The 23,255-nt window shown below is 42.8% G+C and overlaps 1 protein-coding gene across 2 annotated transcripts in view; it reads right to left on the reverse strand.

Moving 5' to 3' along the window:
- Window positions 1-1,872: 1,872 nt before the first annotated feature.
- The window catches only part of LOC131685083 (ABC transporter G family member 20), a 116,517-nt gene continuing 95,134 nt past the window's right edge, over window positions 1,873-23,255 (reverse strand). For both annotated transcript variants that reach the window (XM_058968522.1, XM_058968521.1), the window contains exons 3-9: window positions 10,182-10,502; window positions 3,815-4,756; window positions 3,532-3,751; window positions 3,287-3,464; window positions 3,021-3,207; window positions 2,700-2,965; window positions 1,873-2,640 (exon numbers count right to left, since the gene is read on the reverse strand). In XM_058968522.1, coding sequence (XP_058824505.1) covers window positions 2,339-2,640; window positions 2,700-2,965; window positions 3,021-3,207; window positions 3,287-3,464; window positions 3,532-3,751; window positions 3,815-4,756; window positions 10,182-10,441 — 2,355 coding nt within the window. In that variant the 5' untranslated portion in view covers window positions 10,442-10,502 and the 3' untranslated portion in view covers window positions 1,873-2,338. The remainder of the gene's footprint in view (window positions 2,641-2,699; window positions 2,966-3,020; window positions 3,208-3,286; window positions 3,465-3,531; window positions 3,752-3,814; window positions 4,757-10,181; window positions 10,503-23,255) is intronic.

The raw sequence follows: 23,255 nt of genomic DNA on the forward strand, positions 1-23,255 counted from the left end.
AACAGCAATAGCAACAGTGAATAATTTTGGCCAGGATTCAACCACAGTTACTCTTTTGTGCGGCGAAAAAAACGGCTCAAACAAAGGTTGATTTTCACTGGTGATATTACATATACACACTATGCACGGCACAAGAAAACGATCTACTTCGATTGAGAGCTCGGAAACCAATGTGAATTTTGTTTTATAAGCAATTAAAATTCTACTATTTTCCTGAAAAAGTTTAATGAAATGTATTTTTAGCCCATGAGGGCAATTTCATTTTCTTTGGGGACATAACAAAGTTAGGCATGAAACTGCCTGGAGGTATGCAATTTACAAAATTTCTTGTTCGTTATATCACTAAGAACTGACACACAAGTAATGTTTTCAACTTGTGTACGAAAATAAACAGTCGCTTTGAAGTGACAACAGCAAGTAGCAACTTGCCACTGGTCGGTGCTTCGATCGGCAGGCAATCGCTATGCGGGACTTGTATGCAAACTTGGATACAATGGTGACTCACGCATGTGAACCTGTATGCGATGGTGATTTTCAACGTATTTTCATTTAAATGTTTACACAGGTTTTTCGGGAAAGTTTGTTCTAGCTTATATGTCTGTTCTCTGTGGTTATATCTCTTCTCGATCCAATGATTCTGCCGATTAAAGATACTCAGATAGCAAACTTGGAAAATGCGTAATTTTATTTTTACAATAAAACGAAATAAACCGCCGAACAATTAATATGTTTTCAATCTATGGATACTAGTAATTGCTTTGAAAATAAAAACAATTACATTCACTCAATCGAAGTTATTCGAAAAACTTTTGAAAAAGTGATCAATGTTTCTCCGTTTTACGGTATTAATTATTGATAATTTTATTATTAATTAAAACGCTCCAATAAAGCAAGATTCTGCTTGTCACTTGAAGTTAACCATTGTCAATGACTTCAAATGAAATGAAATATCCCACAAGAAAGGCACCACTTAGACGTAAACCGACGCGTGGTGACCGGATGGCGAGAAGGAATTAATTCTGTTCTACATATGTCTCTGTACCTCAGTACGACCACCCATTCGCATCAATTTACCGCTTCAATTAATCTATTACTTAACCCAAAGTGAATTGGCAGTGAAGGTGGTGAGGACATCTGAGACGTCGTTTTGCTTAACCCTTTTAAGTCCATGTTGTTTATAGACAACTGCGTTTCGAACAGTCAAAATACTTGGTATATGAACGTTTTGCTAAAAAAAGTTGGTTGAGACTATCCTTTTTAATTAAGACACTAATAGTTAATAGTGTTATTTACAAAACTGAAATTGTTGCGACTAGTTTGGTTGGATTCCAATGAAACAGTGCTGCCAGATAAAGTTCCAGCTAACGGTGAACAATAAAATATTGAAGCAACTTCGTAATCTTGATACTTTATTGAATACAGATCAAACATCAATTTACACTTGCCTTATTACCCTTTTAATGTATTTAAATGACTGTAATATGTTAGAAGATAACATATTTAAAATAAAGATAAAAAAATATTTTGGCTCAACCATCAAAATAAGTTTTTTTTTGTGTTTTTGATCCCAGCAATCCAAGAAAGAATAAGTTTTGCAACCCTCTACACCTTATAAAAATTACCTATGAAAGGGTTAACATAATTTTCAAGGAAATGAGCAGCCACTTCGCGGCTATTTTCCTGGAAGACCTACTACCGCGTTGTTGTGGCGCTGCCGCTGTTTTAGAGGGTAGTACATTAACATAAACATCGAATGATTAACCGCAGCAGCCGCAACTTGTCCAGGGAAATATCCTTCGGGTTCGTTATGCTAATCAATATAGTGCGCAGTCGCCATAATGAAATCAGGTTTCATCGGATGCAAATGAGAAATTTATTCACGACCTCAATCAGCGATGCGCTTTATTACTTCCGTGGGGAGATTGTTAGGCAAATACATGCATTATAGAATGATTTTCCAATCATTTATTTTCTCATAAGGCGCTGCATTGAGCGTATTTTGGTAACGGAAACGGAAAGTTGTTGACCATCACATAGAAAATTTTGAAAAAAGGGAAAACTATTTAACATTAGGTCAGAGAGATTTTCGTGTTCATAAATTAGATGCCTGGCTGGGTTATATACACTGAATGGTTTTGTCTAACTTATAAACATAATAAAATCGTAAATATTACCGTCAGTCCTATCCGTACTGAAGTACAAAATATTTGGATCTACCTAACACAAAAAAAAATCGCAAGATTTTCTTACTTGATAAACAACCCTAACTAACACTGTAAAACTATACCCTAGAAAGCCTTCAGCAGCCCCCTCGGTGAGCTGTCCCCATCAACCCCGTTTAACCCTTCTTGAACTTGAGCAACAGTATACTAATGGCTAGAAAGATCACAATCCACGTGCCGGTGGCCGCAAAACCGATGTACACGTTCGGGTTCTGGATGTGCCAACCCCGCTGCAGCATCGAACGAAGCGATTCGGTGGACTTGGTCAGTGGCAGGAACACGGAGAAAATCTTCATCAGCGGATGCATACCTTCGATCGGCCAAATGATACCGCACAGCATCACAATCGGTAGGAAGCTACCCATCGCCAGGTACGTAGCCGAACGCTCGTTATCGCAGGAACACGATACGACGAAACCTGCAACAGAAAGATGTTAATGGAATTTCTTCCGTTAGCCTATTTTGAAGGTTACTTACCAAAACACATCCCACAGAGACCGGTCAGGATGGTGAGCAGGACTACCCAAACAATATCTCCCTTGTTGGATATATCGAATACGTAGAAGCTGAACAGAATGACCAGCGTAGTTTGACCACACATCACCAGGAACTGAGTAGTTACGTGAGAAAATAAGAACTCCACTCCCGTGACGCCCATTACCAGGCATCTCTCCAAGATTCCTTCGTTTCGTTCGATCAGCATCGCGCCGGAAGTCAACGCCACAGAGAGGAAAAAGATGATTCTAGAAGTAGAAATAGCTTATAAATTGTGTTTTTCTAAGTTATCGAGGGTCTTACGTCAGAATAACACCGGGTGCGGCGAAATCAGTGAAATTAGGTGTCTTTTCGCCATAAATTGGTTGATTCCACTGGATTGGCAGGCGCCCATTCGATGGGTTTACATCACAGTCCGTTAGAATTTTTTCGATAAAGGAGAAGTATGCGTACTGAATATCCCGGTACAGGAGAGTTCCGATTTGCTGATCTATTCCAATTAGAATTAGTTCAATTAGTAGGTCAATATTGAAAAGTTATAGGATTCGATGGGAATATCTAATACTTACTCGACATATCCATGCTAACCATAATGCTGGACATATCCAAGGTCCACTCATGCACTTTACGTATGTTTTCGGATCGTTGGTACAGCGCTTCAGAATAATTATGTGCGAAAACCATCGAAGCCCAAGCTTTGCCTCGATTGACCTGTTCTATGGCTTCGGCTTCGCTCTCATACATTTCCTAGAAATTAAAAAAATCCGATCAGTTCTTCCGATCTATTACGTGTCGCATTCCCAATCAAACTTACAATATCAACGCTCCGATTCCGTAAACTCGCCAGATACCGACAGCTCAGCAACGTATGGTTACAACCTAGAGTCACGGGACATCCCGCTGTCGCCGAAAGGTTTGCCTGTTCTAGTTCATAGTTTGCCACAGCCACCTTCAACCCCACCGGATCGTGTCCGATAGCCCAACAGAAGAGAACTATTTGCCCGACCGGAAGTCCAATAATGAATGCCATCACCCTGTTAAAAAACATCGAATTAAACATGAGCAATTGAAAAATAAAACACGCTCCGCTCACATACCCAACATTTCGCCACATCCACAGGAAGTTCTTCCAAATTAACGCCCGCATGTGATTTGGTTTGAGGATCTTGAAGTGATCGACAAAGGGAACTTTGGTATCTTCCTCCGGCGGTAGCGGAGGAGCTTGAATCTCGGGGGTGATCGAGTCGGGACCACGCGAGGACATCGAGATATTGTCGCCAAATTCGCCTGATATTTCCCCGTGATCTTCCTCTGGGGACAGGTCCAGCGCTGGGTTGGCGATCGCCGGTACCCGGATAGCTTCTACGACTTCCTGTGCAATCGAAGACCTCCGTCGTTTGCCCATGTTCTGCATGACGGAAAGTTTTAGGAAAACATCTTCCAACGAATCGGAATGATAATGGGCAAGCAAGTCGGACGGTGATTCTTCGGCTAGGAATTTTCCACCTCGCATTAGACCGATCACGTGAGCCTGGCGTGTTTCCTCGATATAATGAGTTGTGATGATCACGGTAGTGTTGCTATTTTTTACAATTTCCACCAAATGATCCCAGATGTTCTGCCGCAGGACGGGGTCAACCCCGACAGTAGGTTCATCCAGAATCAACAGTTCGGGTGAGTGCAGCAGGGCGGCGGCCAAGCTCATGCGCCGTTGCTGACCCCCGGAAAGGTTCTTCACGAACCGGGAAGCATTCGGCATTTGAAGGAGTTTCAGTAGGAAGTCCGTTTTCTCGTCCACCTGTTCGACCGTGAGACCGCAAATCCATCCGAAGTAGATAAGAGTCTCGCGGATAGTGAATTCTCCGTAGAGAGCGAGTTCTTGAGGCATGTATCCGATGCGAGGTCCGGGCACACCGGAACCTCGCGATCCCGGTCGACCACCGAGGACCCATATTTCGCCGGAATTCAGTCGCCGGCGGCCTACGATGCAGGAGAGTAGGGTGGTTTTACCGCAACCGGATGCGCCGAGAAGTCCGTAGCTGTGGGGAGAATGAGAGAAGGCGGCGTTATTCGTGGGATTGGACTCTGTATTGACGTAGACTGCAAGTAAATGTAATTTAAAACTCGAGAGCTAAAATCAAATCTTTTAACAGATATCCATTTAAGTGGATAGATACGATTAAAACCAAAATTCAGCGAACATTTGACCCAACATAACTACCGTACAGGTTTGTGACATTGTACAGATTAAAAGTGAAAAAGATGAACTCAGTTGTCGATAAACATCACAAATTACACAAATAATTCATTTTTTTTAGTTTTTAACGTAAGTGCCAATATCCTTTTTAAGACTTTTTGGTGGTATCTAACGGGGAAAACAAATCGAAATGATGAGTTAAGCGAAAGCAAATATATGAAAAAATTCCCCCTAGAGGCAAGATTCGCACATACAACCCTTGGGACTTCGGCCCAATGCCCAAACCCTTATTGTATCCCTGGGATATGATGATGCCCCAAATTATTATCGCATTGGCAACAGTGATCGTGCCCTTGGAGTAATGAACTAAAAAATTAGACACTAGACGACAATAAATACCAGGGCCAGTTGAAAGCAGCGAAAGAGTTCGCGAGAAGTAACTCGCCAATTAAAGGGAGACGCATGAGCGGAGATTGAAGCAGAAACAGGTAGTGCTAAAGCGTCAGCAGGATTTCCTGGACAAACAGAACGGATCAATCGGCAGGTGAACGACAGCAAGATGAGAAGTCTGCCAGCAAACCAAAATTTGGAATTATACGAGGAGTATGCGGGACTGACGAATACGACGCTCAGAATTTAGACCTAGATCAGTTCAAAATGCCTCTGATTAGACCGAAGTGGATACCGAATCCGTCGAAAGAGGATTAAGATCCCGACGAGAGCGAGAATAGACGATGAAGAGAGCAAGAGAAAGCCAAATATTCGGTGTACTGTCTGAAGGTATTCCACATGGAGGTCAATCTTGAGACGGTTCGGCGTACCTATTTAGAAGACTGACAAAAGATTAGCTAGCGGAACGGCAACAATGTCGAAGCATCTACCGACTTTCAAGAGGGGATCGGAAGTATCGTCCACGTCCACGTCCACGTCAACGTCCACGTCCACGTCCACGTCCACGTCCACGTCCACGTCCACGTCCACGTCCACGTCCACGTCCACGTCCACGTCCACGTCCACGTCCACGTCCATGTCCACGTCCACGTCCACGTCCACGTCCACGTCCACGTCCACGTCCACGTCCACGTCCACGTCCACGTCCACGTCCACGTCCACGTCCACGTCCACGTCCACGTCCACGTCCACGTCCACGTCCACGTCCACGTCCACGTCCACGTCCACGTCCACGTCCACGTCCACGTCCACGTCCACGTCCACGTCCACGTCCACGTCCACGTCCACGTCCACGTCCACGTCCACGTCCACGTCCACGTCCACGTCCACGTCCACGTCCACGTCCACGTCCACGTCCACGTCCACGTCCACGTCCACGTCCACGTCCACGTCCACGTCCACGTCCACGTCCACGTCCACGTCCACGTCCACGTCCACGTCCACGTCCACGTCCACGTCCACGTCCACGTCCACGTCCACGTCCACGTCCACGTCCACGTCCACGTCCACGTCCACGTCCACGTCCACGTCCACGTCCACGTCCACGTCCACGTCCACGTCCACGTCCACGTCCACGTCCACGTCCACGTCCACGTCCACGTCCACGTCCACGTCCACGTCCACGTCCACGTCCACGTCCACGTCCACGTCCACGTCCACGTCCACGTCCACGTCCACGTCCACGTCCACGTCCACGTCCACGTCCACGTCCACGTCCACGTCCACGTCCACGTCCACGTCCACGTCCACGTCCACGTCCACGTCCACGTCCACGTCCACGTCCACGTCCACGTCCACGTCCACGTCCACGTCCACGTCCACGTCCACGTCCACGTCCACGTCCACGTCCACGTCCACGTCCACGTCCACGTCCACGTCCACGTCCACGTCCACGTCCACGTCCACGTCCACGTCCACGTCCACGTCCACGTCCACGTCCACGTCCACGTCCACGTCCACGTCCACGTCCACGTCCACGTCCACGTCCACGTCCACGTCCACGTCCACGTCCACGTCCACGTCCACGTCCACGTCCACGTCCACGTCCACGTCCACGTCCACGTCCACGTCCACGTCCACGTCCACGTCCACGTCCACGTCCACGTCCACGTCCACGTCCACGTCCACGTCCACGTCCACGTCCACGTCCACGTCCACGTCCACGTCCACGTCCACGTCCACGTCCACGTCCACGTCCACGTCCACGTCCACGTCCACGTCCACGTCCACGTCCACGTCCACGTCCACGTCCACGTCCACGTCCACGTCCACGTCCACGTCCACGTCCACGTCCACGTCCACGTCCACGTCCACGTCCACGTCCACGTCCACGTCCACGTCCACGTCCACGTCCACGTCCACGTCCACGTCCACGTCCACGTCCACGTCCACGTGCACGTCCACGTCCACGTCCACATCCACGTCCACGTCCACGTCCAAGTTCACGTCCACGTCCACGTCCAAGTCCACGTCCACGTCCGCACCCACAATCGACGTAGGTGTCGCTGTCTTCTGTTAAAATGAGAGATGCTGTTCGAAAGCAAGTGACAAATTTTGTTTATCACATTAGTAGACTCTAATAAAATCATCATTTATACACTGTATACTGGAACCTCCATTAACGAACTGATACGGGGGGGGGGGGGTTGTAAATTGAATTAGTTCGTAAAAAAGTGCTCGTTATTTGGGATTTTGTTGGTAAAAAAAAGTTCTCTTCACATTCTTATAAAAGTTCCTTCCGTAAAATCAGTTTACAAAATTTAATGGTTTTATAACTTAAAAACAATTCTGTATCAAATAGGTAGAGAAGTGTGCTTATATTTACTCATGTTTCAGGTATTCCAAGAATTTGCTGGAGTGAAAGTTTAACGATCTACAATCGTAACCAGTTATCTTTCGGTCGAATATGGATGCGGTTCATACTAATGGAGGGTCATAATATAAAGTTCAATGAGGTATTGCGTCCACTTGATGTTATGGTCATCCAAGCACTTTTTGAAATACAGAACTTATGATGTTTAAGTGTAATAAGTAATATGTTGACGATTTTTTTTTCTCTGTATGTTCTCTGAGGTTCATGACATAACGTTCAATGTAGTATAAAGTTCAACGTATGTCACAAGTCAGTTAAGGTCGTCTTTGAGTACAGATTTAAAGATCTGCCTGCATAACCACTGTGGGGAATAGCAGATAAAATGAATCCATCAAATTGCAAGTGTAAAAAAGTGAATAAAGATATTCTCGAAACTGGCTTGACGAGTAAATGACGGATATTGGATATTTTTTGAACGAGTTAAACAAATAGATTATGAAAATCGATGAGTAATATATGGATATTTCAGGAACGGGTGTAACCAGTAGATGACGAAAATTTATGATGGACATCATTTTGAAAATCAAGATGGCGACTTCCAGTTGAACAAAATTGTCCAAAACCCGTAACAGTATGGGTATTTTTGGTACGGGCTTGGCAAGTGGATGGCAGAAATCGATGATGGACGTCATTTTAAAATTCAAGATAGCGACTTCCAGTTAAACATATATGTCCAAATCCTGTACCAATATTGGTAGTTTTGTTACTGGGACAAGTAGATGACGGAAATTGATGTGTGGCGTCATTTTGAAACTCAAGATGGCAACTTCCGCTGGCGCGAAATTGTCCAAAACGCGTAACAGTATGTGTAGTTTTGGTACTGGTGTGACAAGTAGATTTTAAAAATCGATGAGTGACGTCAGTTTGAAATTGAAAATGGCAAGTTCCGGTTAAAAAAAAATGCACAAAAGCCCTACAATGTGTGCATTTTTGAAACGGATGTGACAAGTAGATGACAGAAATCGATGATTGACGTCAATTTGGAATTCAAGATGGCAACTTCCATTCGAGCAAAATTTGCTAATACCCATATTGAGTTCATAGAGTTTTCTGAGTTGACAATTTCAAATATGAAAAGGGCAAAAATGTGCCAAAGTCCAAAAAAGTCAATCTACGCAAAAAAATTTTTTTCGAGATTTCATCAAATCTCAACGTTTTATGCATTTTAAAGTCCTTTGGCATCAAAAATGCAAATTCGATTTTGAAATTTTCCCTTACTCCCCCCTTTGAGAATTTTGGTGGTAGGTTATTCACCTCTTTTTCAAGCTCAAAAAGTCTCCAAACAAATTTCTAACCCTATGTGCGGGTTTGGGAATCGAACTCGGGTGAGCTGCGTACAAGGCAATCAATTTACCAACTACCGCCCTCGACGGCATGTTCTATCTGATCATTGATTTCTATGAGATTCACTAACTAACTGATTTCTATAAGTTTCTAACTATATACTTAAAAGAAATCACGAAAAAACATTGAGCTTTACCGAGTTCAAAGATATATAACCCCTTGAGTCCGAATACGACTCCAAGCTCATATATCAACGTGTCAATTCTACTGACCATTGTGTCATTGAACCCATCGTCGTAAACAAGCATGCTAGGCTCCGATAGACATAAGCTGAATAATTTTCCAGCTCCAACTCAACAGTATCCTCGGAATTCCGACATGGCTTTTCATTTTTTAATATTCATTTCCAGTAAACAATTATATTTAAAATTAATCAATTTCAGCTGGATGCACTCGGTTTTATTCCCTTTATTCGCCCTATCAACTCAGCATCGAGGCAGACGCTTTTATGAACGTAAACGGTGGCGATTAACGAGTCCTTTTCGTGCCGGAAAAGGGTGCGGATGTTCGTGCCCACTCTTAGCCAGATCAGATCAGCTACCTAAATGCTGGGCCATTGGTTGGTTGGAACTAGTTCATGCTGGTCGTCGCACTTTCAACTGGATGAATTATTTATTTAATGCTTTCCCATTGGTATTGAACCCTTTGATGTGTCGCAGGGCTAACTCCGGTGGTCGTGGAATGACTTTAAATTGAATATTCATTCAGTGGGAAATCGCTTGGTTCGATTTGGAGCTCGGCGATTTGTTGGTTTTTCGTGGGAGTTTAGTTCATTGGAACTGTCAGTAGAATAGAAACTTTGAATAGTAATTGAATTTGAAATTTGAACAGGGAATGTATTTATCTTCTCTGTATTCTTTTTTCATTCTGACTCATCTTGAACTTTTAAACAACAGGTAATGCTACATTGAAGCAGATTATTTCACAAAAACAAGAGGATCAACACTTCTGAATAAATCTAAACTGTAGGTTGCTACGTGGAACCTCATTGCCTGCCTTTCTGAGGAAATTGGTGAGGCATGCGTATCTATTTTTTTGCCCATTTATATAAAGCATTCAAAAGTCCAACAAACAGATTCCCTTCCCTAACTCCACTTACATCGATCCCTTCGGCACGGTCATGTTCAGTCCATCAAGCACAACGTTCGGATTCTTCTTGGTTCCGTAAATTTTGTGTGCCCGCCGGACGCACACCGCCTGCTGCCGACGTATCGCCACCGTCGAAGGTTGTGACATAAACATCCGCCTCCGGGCGGACAGTGAATTCCGATGGGATTCGTCGCTGTTGTCTATTACAAATGTGGTGTGGCCATTCCCGGTCCCGTTTACCGGTTGGACACCTTCGGATTCAACGTCCATCGTGACGGTTGCTGTTTCAGTTGCCGGCTACTGAGGGTGAGACCCGCGGGCAGGAGGAGATCTGAAGGTAGACAGGAAAAAGTAACGATTAATTAGTGAAATAGAAATTTGAATTTTTTGTTGTACTCATTTGATGATTTTTTTCACTTAAATATTAAATTATTTTATGAAAATAATAAAAATATTGCATCGCTTTCCATACAAATTTAAAATGTCCTGTATAGTTCTTTGGACATTTCCTCCTAACGGAAATGTTCAAAGTTTGTAATATAAAAACTTTGGAAAGATTTTCCAGGCAACACACTTTTGCACAAAGATTTACCAAGCCTTGGATATACAAACACGAAAATTAATACCACTCCAACGTGATATTGTGTTAAATATGAAATTGAAATGAAGCTGAGTACTCTCAAAACAATTCAATTGAATAAAGAACTCTACAACTCTTCTGTCTGCATAGAGGTTAAACTAAGTAAGACATCATGCTGAAATTGTTCTTCGCCCGATTCCAAACAGACCTCTAGCAAGCTATCAACAAGTTCACTTCAACAACCTGCTCCAACCTAGAATCCTAGTTAGACGGTAGTTCGATTGATATGGTGTTGGGTTCGGAAAGGAGAAACTTTTTAATTCAATTATTTTCTATTTAACCAATAGAGCACATGTTCGTCGGTACCGGAATGTTCTACCGGTTTCCCCTGAGGGAAGTTAGTTAGCGGACTACGATAATTCACATGCTTATCAGATTTACCTATCAATCCAGGTGAATAGCCATTGAGCTACTCAAAACTTGTTGAAAAGTGAAAATTAGCATACCTGGTGCTATTGGGGTATATTTTGGGGTTTTGATTTTGTTGTTTAGAGGATAATAATAGGTAAGTTACTTCCCAGAATAGATTTTGCAATGCTCAAACCTAGATCGAAATAGTCCGGCATTCGAAAAACATGAAGCCGGAACAACAAGTAGCTGCAAGAATTATCTCATTTGATAAATCGAGGACCAGTCCAAATCTCTTGAGGGTGAAGAAGGAACGTAAGAAGTCGATAATCTAATACCAAACATAAATAGATCCACCTAATAAAGTTGAAGTGATGTTTTAGTAGTTCTACTTTCTGTGGTTCTTAAAATATTGTGCAAAAAATAATGTATGGCCGCCTGGTTGTGGATTTTTGGCTGAGTCAGTTTTTCAAAAGGAGGTACCCCTTGTTGGAAAGGTCGTATTGATGAGCTCTGATTTTGGTGAAAATTTCAACGTTTGATTGTGCATATGTAGGATGGACTACGGTCAAATATTAGAATCCTACCATGAGCGCAAGTGGGGTAAAACAGGCATTAAAAATGGGTCCGAACCGAAGAAATAGGTCGAAATTTTAAGATTTCTCTAACTTTGGTTTAACTTTATGAAATTTAATTCTGTTTAGTTTTCCTGAAAGGGCTTTGAGAGGGTTTGAAAATAGGATACATGATTAAAAGTAGGTTTGATTGGTTCAATTTTAGAACAAACTTAGGCCTATAAGCTTTTGGGTAATAACTTATTCGGGTGTCTTGAAATTTGGGAAATATTACTTTTTTAGATTCTTCGTACTTTCAAAATATATTTTTATCGGGGTTTCTTTCCTACTAATTTTTTGTTCAAAATTTTACTATCATCAATTCGACCAGTGACAAAATTTAGAAAAACTGACACTTAAATATTTATTCAGCGTTAAATGGCTAACGTTTCGATGGAATATCCCTTAGTGAACAGGGAAAAACAACTACAAGTCTCGCGGCCAATAAGCATGCTGTCAAAATTCACTTTGAGAGAAAATTCCGGACAAATCGTAGCTCGCCGAGAATGGATGTTAACATTTTATGGAAGAGAAAAAATTTCTCTTTCGTCTGCTGTTGTGATTTATTATCGGCGCTTACTGGTTTGTCCAGAATTTCCTCTCAAAGTGAATTTTGACAGTATGCTTTTGAGGTGTAACATTGACAAAGAAAATATTTATAGTCGTTTTTGACCTAATGAATAGGATTTATTCCTTCGAAACTATGTGGTACGGGATGAGGTACTCAGACAGTGTGATGTCATGCTGGACATGAAATGGCAACTCTGTACGCGTGCACTCATCCAGGAGTGCGAGCTCAACACGCTCATCGTTGCAACTGCACAGCATAGATGGTCATGGACCAAACTATGGGCGCTATCGATGTTGATGGAACGATAATTATCTGAGTTTCTTCTTGGTTTAAATAGTTATTCAATACTGGATCCAGAGAATTTCCACCACAGCTTTTAATTACATCGACGTTTTGGTGACTTCGCTTATTCCCATTTTATGAGCATCTCTTGTCCGAGGCATATTTCCTAATATGGATTGCTAGAAATCATCGAACATGTATCCAGTCCATAAAAGTGGGAATTAAGAGAGACGTCAATAACACTAGTTTACAGCATTTCTGAACTAAATAAGCTAGTGGTCATTTTCCATGTGAAATGAGCGTGTGGTCAATATTTTCGGTAAGATAAAGTAATCCTAAAAATTACATTTTCATGGGAAATTAAAGCCTGCTAATAACAAATGAAAATAATTTTATAGAAAATGGCAATTTTTGTGTTTCTCTAGGTCAACCTATTGAACCGTCTCGATTCCAATTCTTTCTAGGGCTTGTTTAATAATAATAATGGGGTAATATTCGAACTCGTTTATCCAAATGATTGAAGACTTCTGATAACAATAATGACGAAAAAATTTCGGATTCAGCACGCAATTTTAAATCAGAAATGGTGTTCGAATATTGAAGTTCAGATTTTTATTTTTATTTGGTAAACTAGTGTAATTATCGAATAACTTCATTGAGAGCTTTCTCGAAGTTTTCGAGCTGGTCCTTATGGAACCTTATAAGGCTCACTGACAACAAGACCTTATTGATGATCAACATGGCTTCATTACTGAAAAGTAAGAAAAAATCTGCTAGGTATGTTCGAGCAGGAGGTACCGTCAAATTGACATTGCATCAACGGGAAGGCGGAGTTCCCTTACGACTGTCGTCTAATATGGCCACCCTAATCCTGCCAGGTGTTGCATGTTACTTCTTGCAACATAAATTCGAGACTAAAGCCTTTAATAAACTCCATTGAATGAACAGGGACCACTCAGAAGGCTACCACGGAAAGTTTAGCGCAAGTGAAATTCAAGTGACTTATATACTTATATATTTATATACTTCGAAAATCAGGTTGGGTTGCAAGAAAAAATCAACTGATTAGAAGTGACTCAAAAGGGCCCCTTACACGAGGCGCTAGTAATGTCATTACTGAGCAGTAATGTCACTTTTGATTATAGTGTAAGGCGATTAATAATGAAATTCCTACATAATTTCAGTAATGTCATTATTTAATAATGACACTTTTATTACCCGTGTACGGGCCCCTAAATTGTGTCTAAATTAAGAACTCTGACAACTCATTTACAACCACAGAGGCAGAGAAGTTTGGTAAGTTTTTCTTAAGAAAAATACCTAACCTCAACCAGTTTTTGCGATTTCCTTTTAACGGGAATCGAAAGGCTTAAACTGTGTGCTTGTTTACGTCGGGCGAACGATTGCTGTAGGGTGCGTTTTCTCATAGCTCATTGGATTGACCATGGTATTTTCTTATTTTGACGTTTTAAGTTTAACCCATGCAACAGCAGCACCCAGAAATCGAAAGGGCGGCTAGGCAGGTTAAAATCAAAAGTATAACATAACGTCATATTATAGTAGCCGACATAAGGACGTTGTTTGAAAGTAAATCAACATGAAATAAAGGGTATTCAATACAAAATGAGAATGATATCAATACCTTTCTGTAATTACAGTAAAGAGCGTATTTTTTTCTCTCCAAGAGAATTGCTCTCTGGACTCCCTTGAAATGGGTGGCATGTTTCTTTTCGCTCGGGTGCTGTCAGTTCAATCGAAGGTACTTTCGAAACAGCAAGCACTCCGCGTGCGTGTTGTACGGTTTTACGAAACGCATCGTCATCGTGGAAAAAGTTTACGGTAGACCATTTTCGAGACGAAAATGGGCCCGTGAGTACTGTTTACCGGATTCTGGCATCCCTGAGTGTGGAGCTGAAGGCCAGTATAATGACGAAGAAGAAGAAGAAGGAAAATATCACTGCTCCCATACCTTGATTCACCGATTCCTCATAAACCATCTGTCGGATGAAGACTCGGTCGCCCGAGTACACGGACGAGCAGATAGCGATCGTGAAATTCCGCTCTCGAAGACCCATATTCCAGGAAATGACAGTTACTATTCCAGCGACAAGTCGGCCACACCCGTCGTCATATCGGACAGAGGGATTTCCAAGCCGTGGTTTAAGCCGAGCGGTCTGGTCATCAATCAACAATTGTACCAGGAGGAGTGTCTTGAGAAAATTCTTCTGCCGTTCTTAAAGGAGCATCATGCGGATGGGAAGTACGTGTTCTGGCCGGACAAGACGTCTTCCCATTACGCCAAGAAGATGCTGGAGTATCTTGAGCAGAAAAAGATACCGAACGTACAGAAGGAAAGTAACCCGACCAACTTGCTCGAGTGCCGTCTCATTGAGGATTTTTTCGGCTCCCTCAGTGCCCTAGTGTACAAAGGTAATTGGCAGGTTAATGATACGAAATAGTTGACTACCAGGATCCGGAAATTATCCGGAAGATGGACGTCAGTGCTGTCCAGCGCTTTTGAGAGAGCATCGCAACTAAGTTGCGTCGTACGGTTGACTAGGGCCCCTTCTCCGACAGCATGAAGTACAAAGTTACTTTACGCTCGTCCGGACATGCCGCAGACTCAGGTGATTCGCATTTCTAATACCAAAAGATCCTGACTCCTGCTGTAGCAGACAAAGGGTTTGTGTTTTTCAAGTTTACTTTTAAAAACTTGAGATTTTGCGGTTTCCAGATGACCATTTTTTTCTTGATAGGGTTAAGGTCCTGAATGATTGAAGCACTTTTTTTAGTTCAAAAACAACATTATTGATCCCGGTCCAGTCGAAGACGGTTTGGGCATAATGGAAGATGATAAATCCGGTCATATTAGTGTAAGACCTTCGTAAGATCCCAAAAAGAAGAATTTGGGGAGGTTTGCTTTTGTAGATTTATCCGCCGATGGTCCCAAATATGATAAAGATCTGAATAATTTTGCCGCATCCGCAGAAGGCTTGCCATACATAGATTTCTTGGGCTTGGATCGCGTTCTGTTTGTCACTTCCGAATTTTGTATATGAGTGGTCCAAAACGTATCATTGGTTTTGCTCAGAATAGAAGGAACTTTTGAGTAGCACTTGAATTGGTCGGTGTTAAGTCAGACCGGACTATGTGACAATTTCTTGATTTCGAGAAAAACATGTTTAAAGTTTGAATCGCAGCATCTTCTACACAGTAATTGTAAACAATATTTTTCGCCATAATTCTTGCTGTTTTGTTAAATTTTTCAAATTTGGCAAAAGTCGAATGTAGCTGAAGAAATTCTTTATCCAGTTCTATCATTATCCAATTTTTATGTTTTGTGACTTAGTCCGGTCTGGCTTAACTCCTACCAATTGGTTCAATTTCTATAAAGCATTTCCCTCCGCTTGGTTGTTTGATGGTCTTTCAACGGGATACGAATCAATGTGCGATTCCAAAGGGCTCTGTTATTGATTCATAGATAAGAAGAGTAGGAATAATTATAAACCAATGTTAATATAATCTTTTCCCTAAAACGACTTTCAATTCAAATTTCTGCCATTTTTAGCAATGCACTGAAGAGATACAAATAATTGGATTACTTTTTTTAGCGAAAATTTGGCAATACACTGATGTATTTAATTAGTTGCAACTGGCACTGATTTTGTCCCGCAGGTAAAGGTGGTCAGATTACAAACTACTTTGGTACGTTGTGTTTCAGCCAACCTAACACATTTTAGAATAATTTAAGCTTAGTCCCGTAGGAAATTTCAATTTTTCACTAAAATTTCCATAAAGACAAAACCGACTGACTCCAACGCAATCTGGAATAACTCTTGGAATTTTGGACCAAGATGTCACCATTTTCGCCAGTATATGTTTATTCATTTCCAATACTGCCCATTAATGCATAAGAATCCCATATTGAAGAACAGCAAGTCGAGAAAAACTCTGTTCAATATTTCCATTTTCGTTGAGCCTTATGGATGAGACAAGCATGTTTTGGTATTTTTTCGATATTTTCTAAGCAAATCTTGTAATCTTGTTTGTGCGTTATGATTCAGTAGTGATGTTGTTGTTGTTGTTTATTAACTACACTTTACACCAAGAAAGGGGTGCATTCGTGTCGGAAGAAAAGTATTTTTGCCTGACAAATTCACGATCATCGTTACAACTCAAAATATCTAATCTAAACAGGTTAGTTTCCCTTAGGAATTTTATCAAACTCTCCTCATTTTTCTCGGTGTTGCGCAGAGCTGCCGCATACTATTTTCTGCAGTGGAGAATCACATGGCGGAGAATCACAGTGATCTGAGTTTAATTTTTAATTTCGCGAAGTTTTACTTCAGTGGACGCTGACCACCGTTGGTACCATTGATTTCGGATAGCTGTTTTTGTTAGATTAACGGCGTCTGCGCACGGAACGGATATATCCAGTGAGGCAATGCCCCTGGCTTTTCCTGCGAGTCGGTCTGCCTCTTCGTAACCATGGATACCAGAATGACCTGGAATCCAGCACAGCTTGATTGGACGGTTTCGAAGCATGTTTTCAATTTCCTGAATCCACGGTTGCTGGGATGTTCCAGCTTCGATTGCGGATAGACAGCTAGCCGAATCTGATATTGTCAGCAGCTCTCTGGACGTGTGGTACGCAGTTAGCGCTGTTCTTATTGCGAAAGCCTCGGCGGAGAAGACACTACATTGCGGCGGAAGGCCAACCAATTGTTGATAGTTCTCCAAATACTCCCGCGCCTACTGTGTTATCGTCTTTGGTACCATCTGCATAGACGACATGTGAGCGACTGAAACGATCTGTCAGCACCCCCTGAACAACTGGATGAACAATTTCCGAAGGGTCTCCAGCTATCATGCGTTTCTTTACGTCCCATACGATCTGGGGCTTGAGTTCGTACGGCTGAATAGATCGAACGGCAAAGTGCCTGCTTCAGCCATAATGGCTAGAATTGGGCTCGTGACGTATGCTCCGGATGCGAATCTTATCATCCTGTTGTATGCAGGTGCGAGAGTTTGGTGATGGTATCTCCTCCTCTGCTTACGAGACCCATGAGAGGTATCAATTGCTGACCCAATTTGCAGTAGAGACGCACGATGACCACGAGGTAACTTGACACCGATCGTCTTCAGGATACGCAGCCTGGATTCGCACGCCTTTTTCGCCATTTTACAATGCGCTTTAAAGTTGAGCGATCGGTCGAGAGTAACATCGAAGGTTTTCAGCAGCGTTTGTGTTGGAACGGTTACACTATATCGCTTGCGCGCTTCGCGGCGGGCATTCGGGCTGCAAAAGAAGATGATGGATTTCGATGCAGATATCGTAAATCCAACACTTCTCGGCCATTTATCGATGGATTTCACTGCGGATTGAAGTTTCCGAAGAAGCGACTGGTCTTCCCCTATACTAGAAGCAGAATGTCGTCAGCGTACAGCATGATCTGTACGGAATTCGGAACCACGTTAAATATGGGTTGAATAGCCACGAGAAACAGCGTAACCGAAAGCTTTGAGCCCTGTGGCACACCATTTTCCAGCGGATGTGGCCCTCCACGTTGACCTGAAACGTTATTTCGGAAAAAAACTGTTTATCATTCCTCCACGTATCTGCCATTTCCGTAGTGTTCGTAGGATGCAATATCTCCACGTGGTGTCGTATGCCTTAGACAAGTCAAGCAAAGCCATCACACTGTGTTCGTCACGATCCGGTAATGATCTCTCCAACTCCGCAAAGTATGTGTCAGTGCCCCGGCCAGACCTAAAAGCATATTGTCGTTCGTCGAAACGCCCGTCCGACTCTAGTTCGGTGGTCAACCGCCGGTTGACTATTCACTCGAAAACTTTCGTCATACAACTCGGTAAGGTGGACGGAAGGCAGCTGGACTCGCGTCATAGGGAGGGAATACGCTACTGCGTCATATTTTGTTGACGAGTTTCAACGTGGCAGTTTTCACCGACACTGGTAGTCGCTGAAGCATTGGATAACCGACGCAGTCCGGTCCTGAAGAGCGACTTCATCCTTTGTCGAGCGCCCACAGCAGCTCATTCAGAGTGAAGTCAGAGTTGTAAATATCGTCTGTATCTGGCGAGAAGTTTATGCGATTTCGTTCGGCCTTGTCTTTCTCCCTCTGGAAGAATGACGAATAGCTGGAGGTTGCGGATCTTTCGCTGTAGTATTATGCCAGTTCTTCAGATATTTCTTCTGGCTTATCCGTGTAGCAAGTGGACCGTTTAATGACAGTTGGGCGATGCTGACGTTTCCCTCTCATCAGGTCCACTGTCAGCCACATCTCCGACGTTGTTGAACTTGGTGATATCTTCGCAACGAAGTCTTGCCATGATCTTTGTTTGGCGTCATGCATAGACTTTCTCACTGCCGCCCGTGATTCTTGAAAGTTTTTCAGTACATTCGCTTTTCGTGGGTTCTCCGCTGGTATACGTTTAAGTGCTCTAAGTGCCGGTAGTGCAAGGTATCGCGGTGTTTGCTGCTCGGTCAACGAAACAGTCGATTGATTTTTCGGTGGCCGGTCGAATAGCGTTGGCGTCAATCACTCGTAGATTGTCCAATCTACTTGGTCGTAAATCCATTTCGGTCTTTGGGGTAGTGCAATGGAAACCGGAATGGGAAAGTGATCACTACTGTTGGCATCCGGAAGAGTTCGCCATACCAATTTCGAAGCCACTGATTCGGAGCAGATCGAGAGGTCAATATCCGAAGTGATACCGGTAGCTGGATCAATCCGAGTGAGCGATCCGGATCAGTAATCTTTCCGATAGCGTTTTCTCGGCGAGGAAGTGACCTAGTGCGGTAGATTTCGTGGAACCCCAGCAAATAAGTCGCCTAGTACGAGAACTGGACGTGGAAGCGTTTCGAGGAAGTGATCCAGCTGTTCTTGACACTGTTGAGTATTTGGAGGGACGTAGAATGTCGAAACACCGCCATTTGTTGTGACAGTTGTATCCGAACTGCGATTGTCTGTATATTGCCATCGACATCGATTCGCTCGAAGGGTACACCGTTTCGAATGGCAATATATACTCCTTGTTGCCAGTATCGACGACTCCCAGCTTTCAGCTACAGAGTGTAGTTGTTACCGATTAAATCTGATGAAACTACTCGGTGGTCCACTTTAGTTTCCTGAAGCGCTATCAGGTTTGGTCCGTACTCTAAGATCAGCTGTTTAAGCTCGCTGATACAGAATACAATCCAACAGATAACTCATTTTAGACAAAAATCCATATCCATCTTATTCTTTTATGGGATAAATAGTAAGCGTCGCTATTGAAGCAATGGAATTCGTGCGGACCTAGGAATTGTGGTTGATTTAGTGGGGAAAATCTAGGAAGCGGATACTACGTGGTTAATGAAATGGAACCTAAAAATTTTATATTGCTTTTTGGCGCATACAGCCATTTCATTGACTCCCAATGCATTCCTCTTGCATCGTAATAAATAAACTATCGCAAACAATTTTGATTTTTTTTCGAATTGGGGCTTTACCCATCTATATCCAATTCGTTTCACTCAATTGCACAATGCGCTGTCTTGTAATTCGCAAACAAACACGTTGAGCCCACACATTCGTTGAACCGCTGACGCTGAACAACCTTCACATTGATTGATTTATTTATAAATTTGCCAAAACCCCGTTTGACCACCGCCTAAATAAATACGAAAGAGCCTCATGCAGTATATTGTAATATGGAGGTGTTGGAGATGGTATACTAAAATATACTAGAGTTTGAAATGCTTTTGAACTTAATGGTTGAGAAGAGGTGAAGAAATGATTAGTAATTAGTTCATGACCTCAGCCGACGTCGCAATCAATAAATCAATTGAAGTTGCAGTTCCACAACTGTTAAGTCGCCAATTTATGCTAACTAATGAGTTCAACGTGTCCCAACGTCCTTCCGAATCGGTTGATTAAGAGATAATTTAGGTAATGTTCCTATAAACTGTCACGCAAGCCATTTACAGTTTCGTAATGCAGTGTGAGTAACGTATACCAGTAGCTAGGCAGTAATTCAACATGCTTTCCCCGTCAAACGCCCCGGTGAGCACACAATGCTTTACAACAACAAGGCTTTTCCGTAGATTGCGTGTACCGATATGCGTAGAGCGAAAGGCTAGGTTTGCCCAGTGAATCACATACATATTAGGTTTAATCAAATGAGTAATCATGACAATTCCACCGAACCGACACACGCTAACTGTAATTTGTGACGGTCAAAACTAGACATTTTACCTGCTTCCGGTTTAGCTATTAGGATCATGATAACTTAACAGTTGTGATTCCTCATATCAGTACAATAATCCTCATACCTAGTTCTCGGAATGTTGTCTGTACATTGCATAGGTAAGTGCTAATTACCCTCGGTTGTCAGCCAATAACATTATTTGCTTCCTACTTTCATACCTTGATCACATTTATATCTATAGTCACTTCTAACCCTTAACACCTCCCTTTTCACACGTTACGTGAGATTTGTGTATGTCATTTCATTGGCATACACGAGATCGTTATCGAATTAATTTCCTACTTTACGACACCTTCTCGTCACCCTTGTGCGACATGTATGTTTGGCTGTGTGTGTTGCTTTCCGAGACCTTGAACCTCTCAATAAATCTCAATTAGTTACAAGTGCAGTTTAACTAACCCTCCGATTACATTGACATGCATCTCCCCGAGAACCTTCCCGTATTGCAATTACAATGCATCAGCGGTCATAAAAATGGTTTTAGCCTTGACCAAAGTCGCGATCCCGTAATGATCTCGCGAATGATGTTTGTTTTTGTAACAAACACGCGGGACTTGAGCGGTCAATCAATTTGCATTACCATTACGCGAAAGCGCCTACAAATGTGACATTACCCTTCACTGGCCCCCTTCTGCTTTTTCCCATCAGAACAAATTTCCTTCCGAGGCGCAGTTGCCTGACCGGGTCGTTGTTAACAGGTATGCTTGCATGTACAGTGGCGGCAGGAAAATAACTGGCGCTTTTTTGACGGGAAAAATCTTAAATTTAGATTGAATTTGGAAAAAATGTGTATTCCAGTGTTCGAATGTAAGATGACATTTACTGATCACAACTTGTGACGTTTCAAATATAGTAATCTCATTCACCTCACCACACCGTCCGTCACTGTAGATCTCGGCAAGGCAAACTGCAGCTATTTTCCACCGCACGCGACTTCCTGAACGCAACACGCTCGGTGCCCTTAGCAGGTACAGCACCAATGTGGGGAAACAAATTATTTATCCGTCCGTGTCGTGGGATGCCGACATTCCGCCTGCCAGACTGGGTGATTAAAAGTGACTTACACGAAGCGAGCAGAAACATTGGGATTAGGGTGAGGTTTGAGCTGCAGATTTTATCATCGCAAATAACGGTTTGAGGTGAGTTTGTAGTGAGGTGAGGATTGAATAGTAGGAACAGTGAACGGAACTGGAAATGTCATAGCTTGACTAGATGTGTGATAAATTTGATGAAGGAGTTTGATTCTATTAGATATTATTCGTTCTCTGGTTTTATTGGTTTTTATTATTTCGATTATGGAGGTTTCAAATGTATGGTCATTCACCTTTTTATTCGTATTAGAAAAATCTCTAACTCTATGTGCGCAGGTTGAGAATCGAACCCAGGCCGACAACCGATTCCGACTCAATCTTGTTGTATTTGAGCTGCAATCCCAGTCAGGATTCCGAATCAAATTGCGAATGGTTTGTCCGGGGGTGCGTTGCATAAAGAGTAAGACAATATTTATTGCGACAATTTCAAACTTTCGTAACTCTCTTTTACTGGACCGAAATTAACCAAATTTTGACCAGATTATTTTTAGGGTGTACTGCTTAGTTGAGTTTACTGTCACTGAGTTTACTTTCAGTGAGATTCCGGTTGAGATGGAAGAAAATCAGCAAACCTTTCGTGAAAGAATCTTGGTCAAACACGTACAAAATCCTGGGCTGTCATATAGAGCGTTAGGAAAACCGATGAATGTAAAACATTCGACCATCTTACATGTTTTACAAAGGTTCTAGGAACGGATGACAATGGACCAGAAGCCAGGAGCTGGACGAAAATCAAGAGCAACGTGCCAAAAAATCGAGAGATCGCTGATTGTTCATTCGGAGGCGGAATCCGAACATTTCTACGTGAAAAAATTGATGTTTGGCAAAGTTTTGCATAGAGGGCCATGAAACGACCCGGATTGAAAACGTACAAGGTTCAAGGTTCTAGCCAAATCGGGACGATCGCTGGCCAAAACGCGTACCCGGAAACTCTACACGCTGCTAACGAACTACTGGTGCTGCGTCATTAATGATGAGACCTGCATTAAAGTGAATTTAAAGGACTCAGGACTCGAAAAGTTATTTCTCCGGATCGCAGGGGTGTGTGACGGGTTGCGCTGGTTGTGGTTATACGCTGCGGGAAACCTGCGACATCGTTGAGGAATTACAGGAGGAGTTCTTCGTTCACCGGATCATTTACGAGGATCTACCTGATAAAGAAGCGGAGTTGGTAGGGTGATCGTAGGTTCTGGAGTTCCATGCAATTCACCAAAAAGTCCACTGTAATACGGGTGTTGCAGGAGGGTCGGTGTCGGTTTTATATGCC

The sequence above is a fragment of the Topomyia yanbarensis genome, chromosome 2, assembly GCF_030247195.1.
Source record: "Topomyia yanbarensis strain Yona2022 chromosome 2, ASM3024719v1, whole genome shotgun sequence".
Lineage (NCBI taxonomy): Eukaryota > Metazoa > Arthropoda > Insecta > Diptera > Culicidae > Topomyia > Topomyia yanbarensis.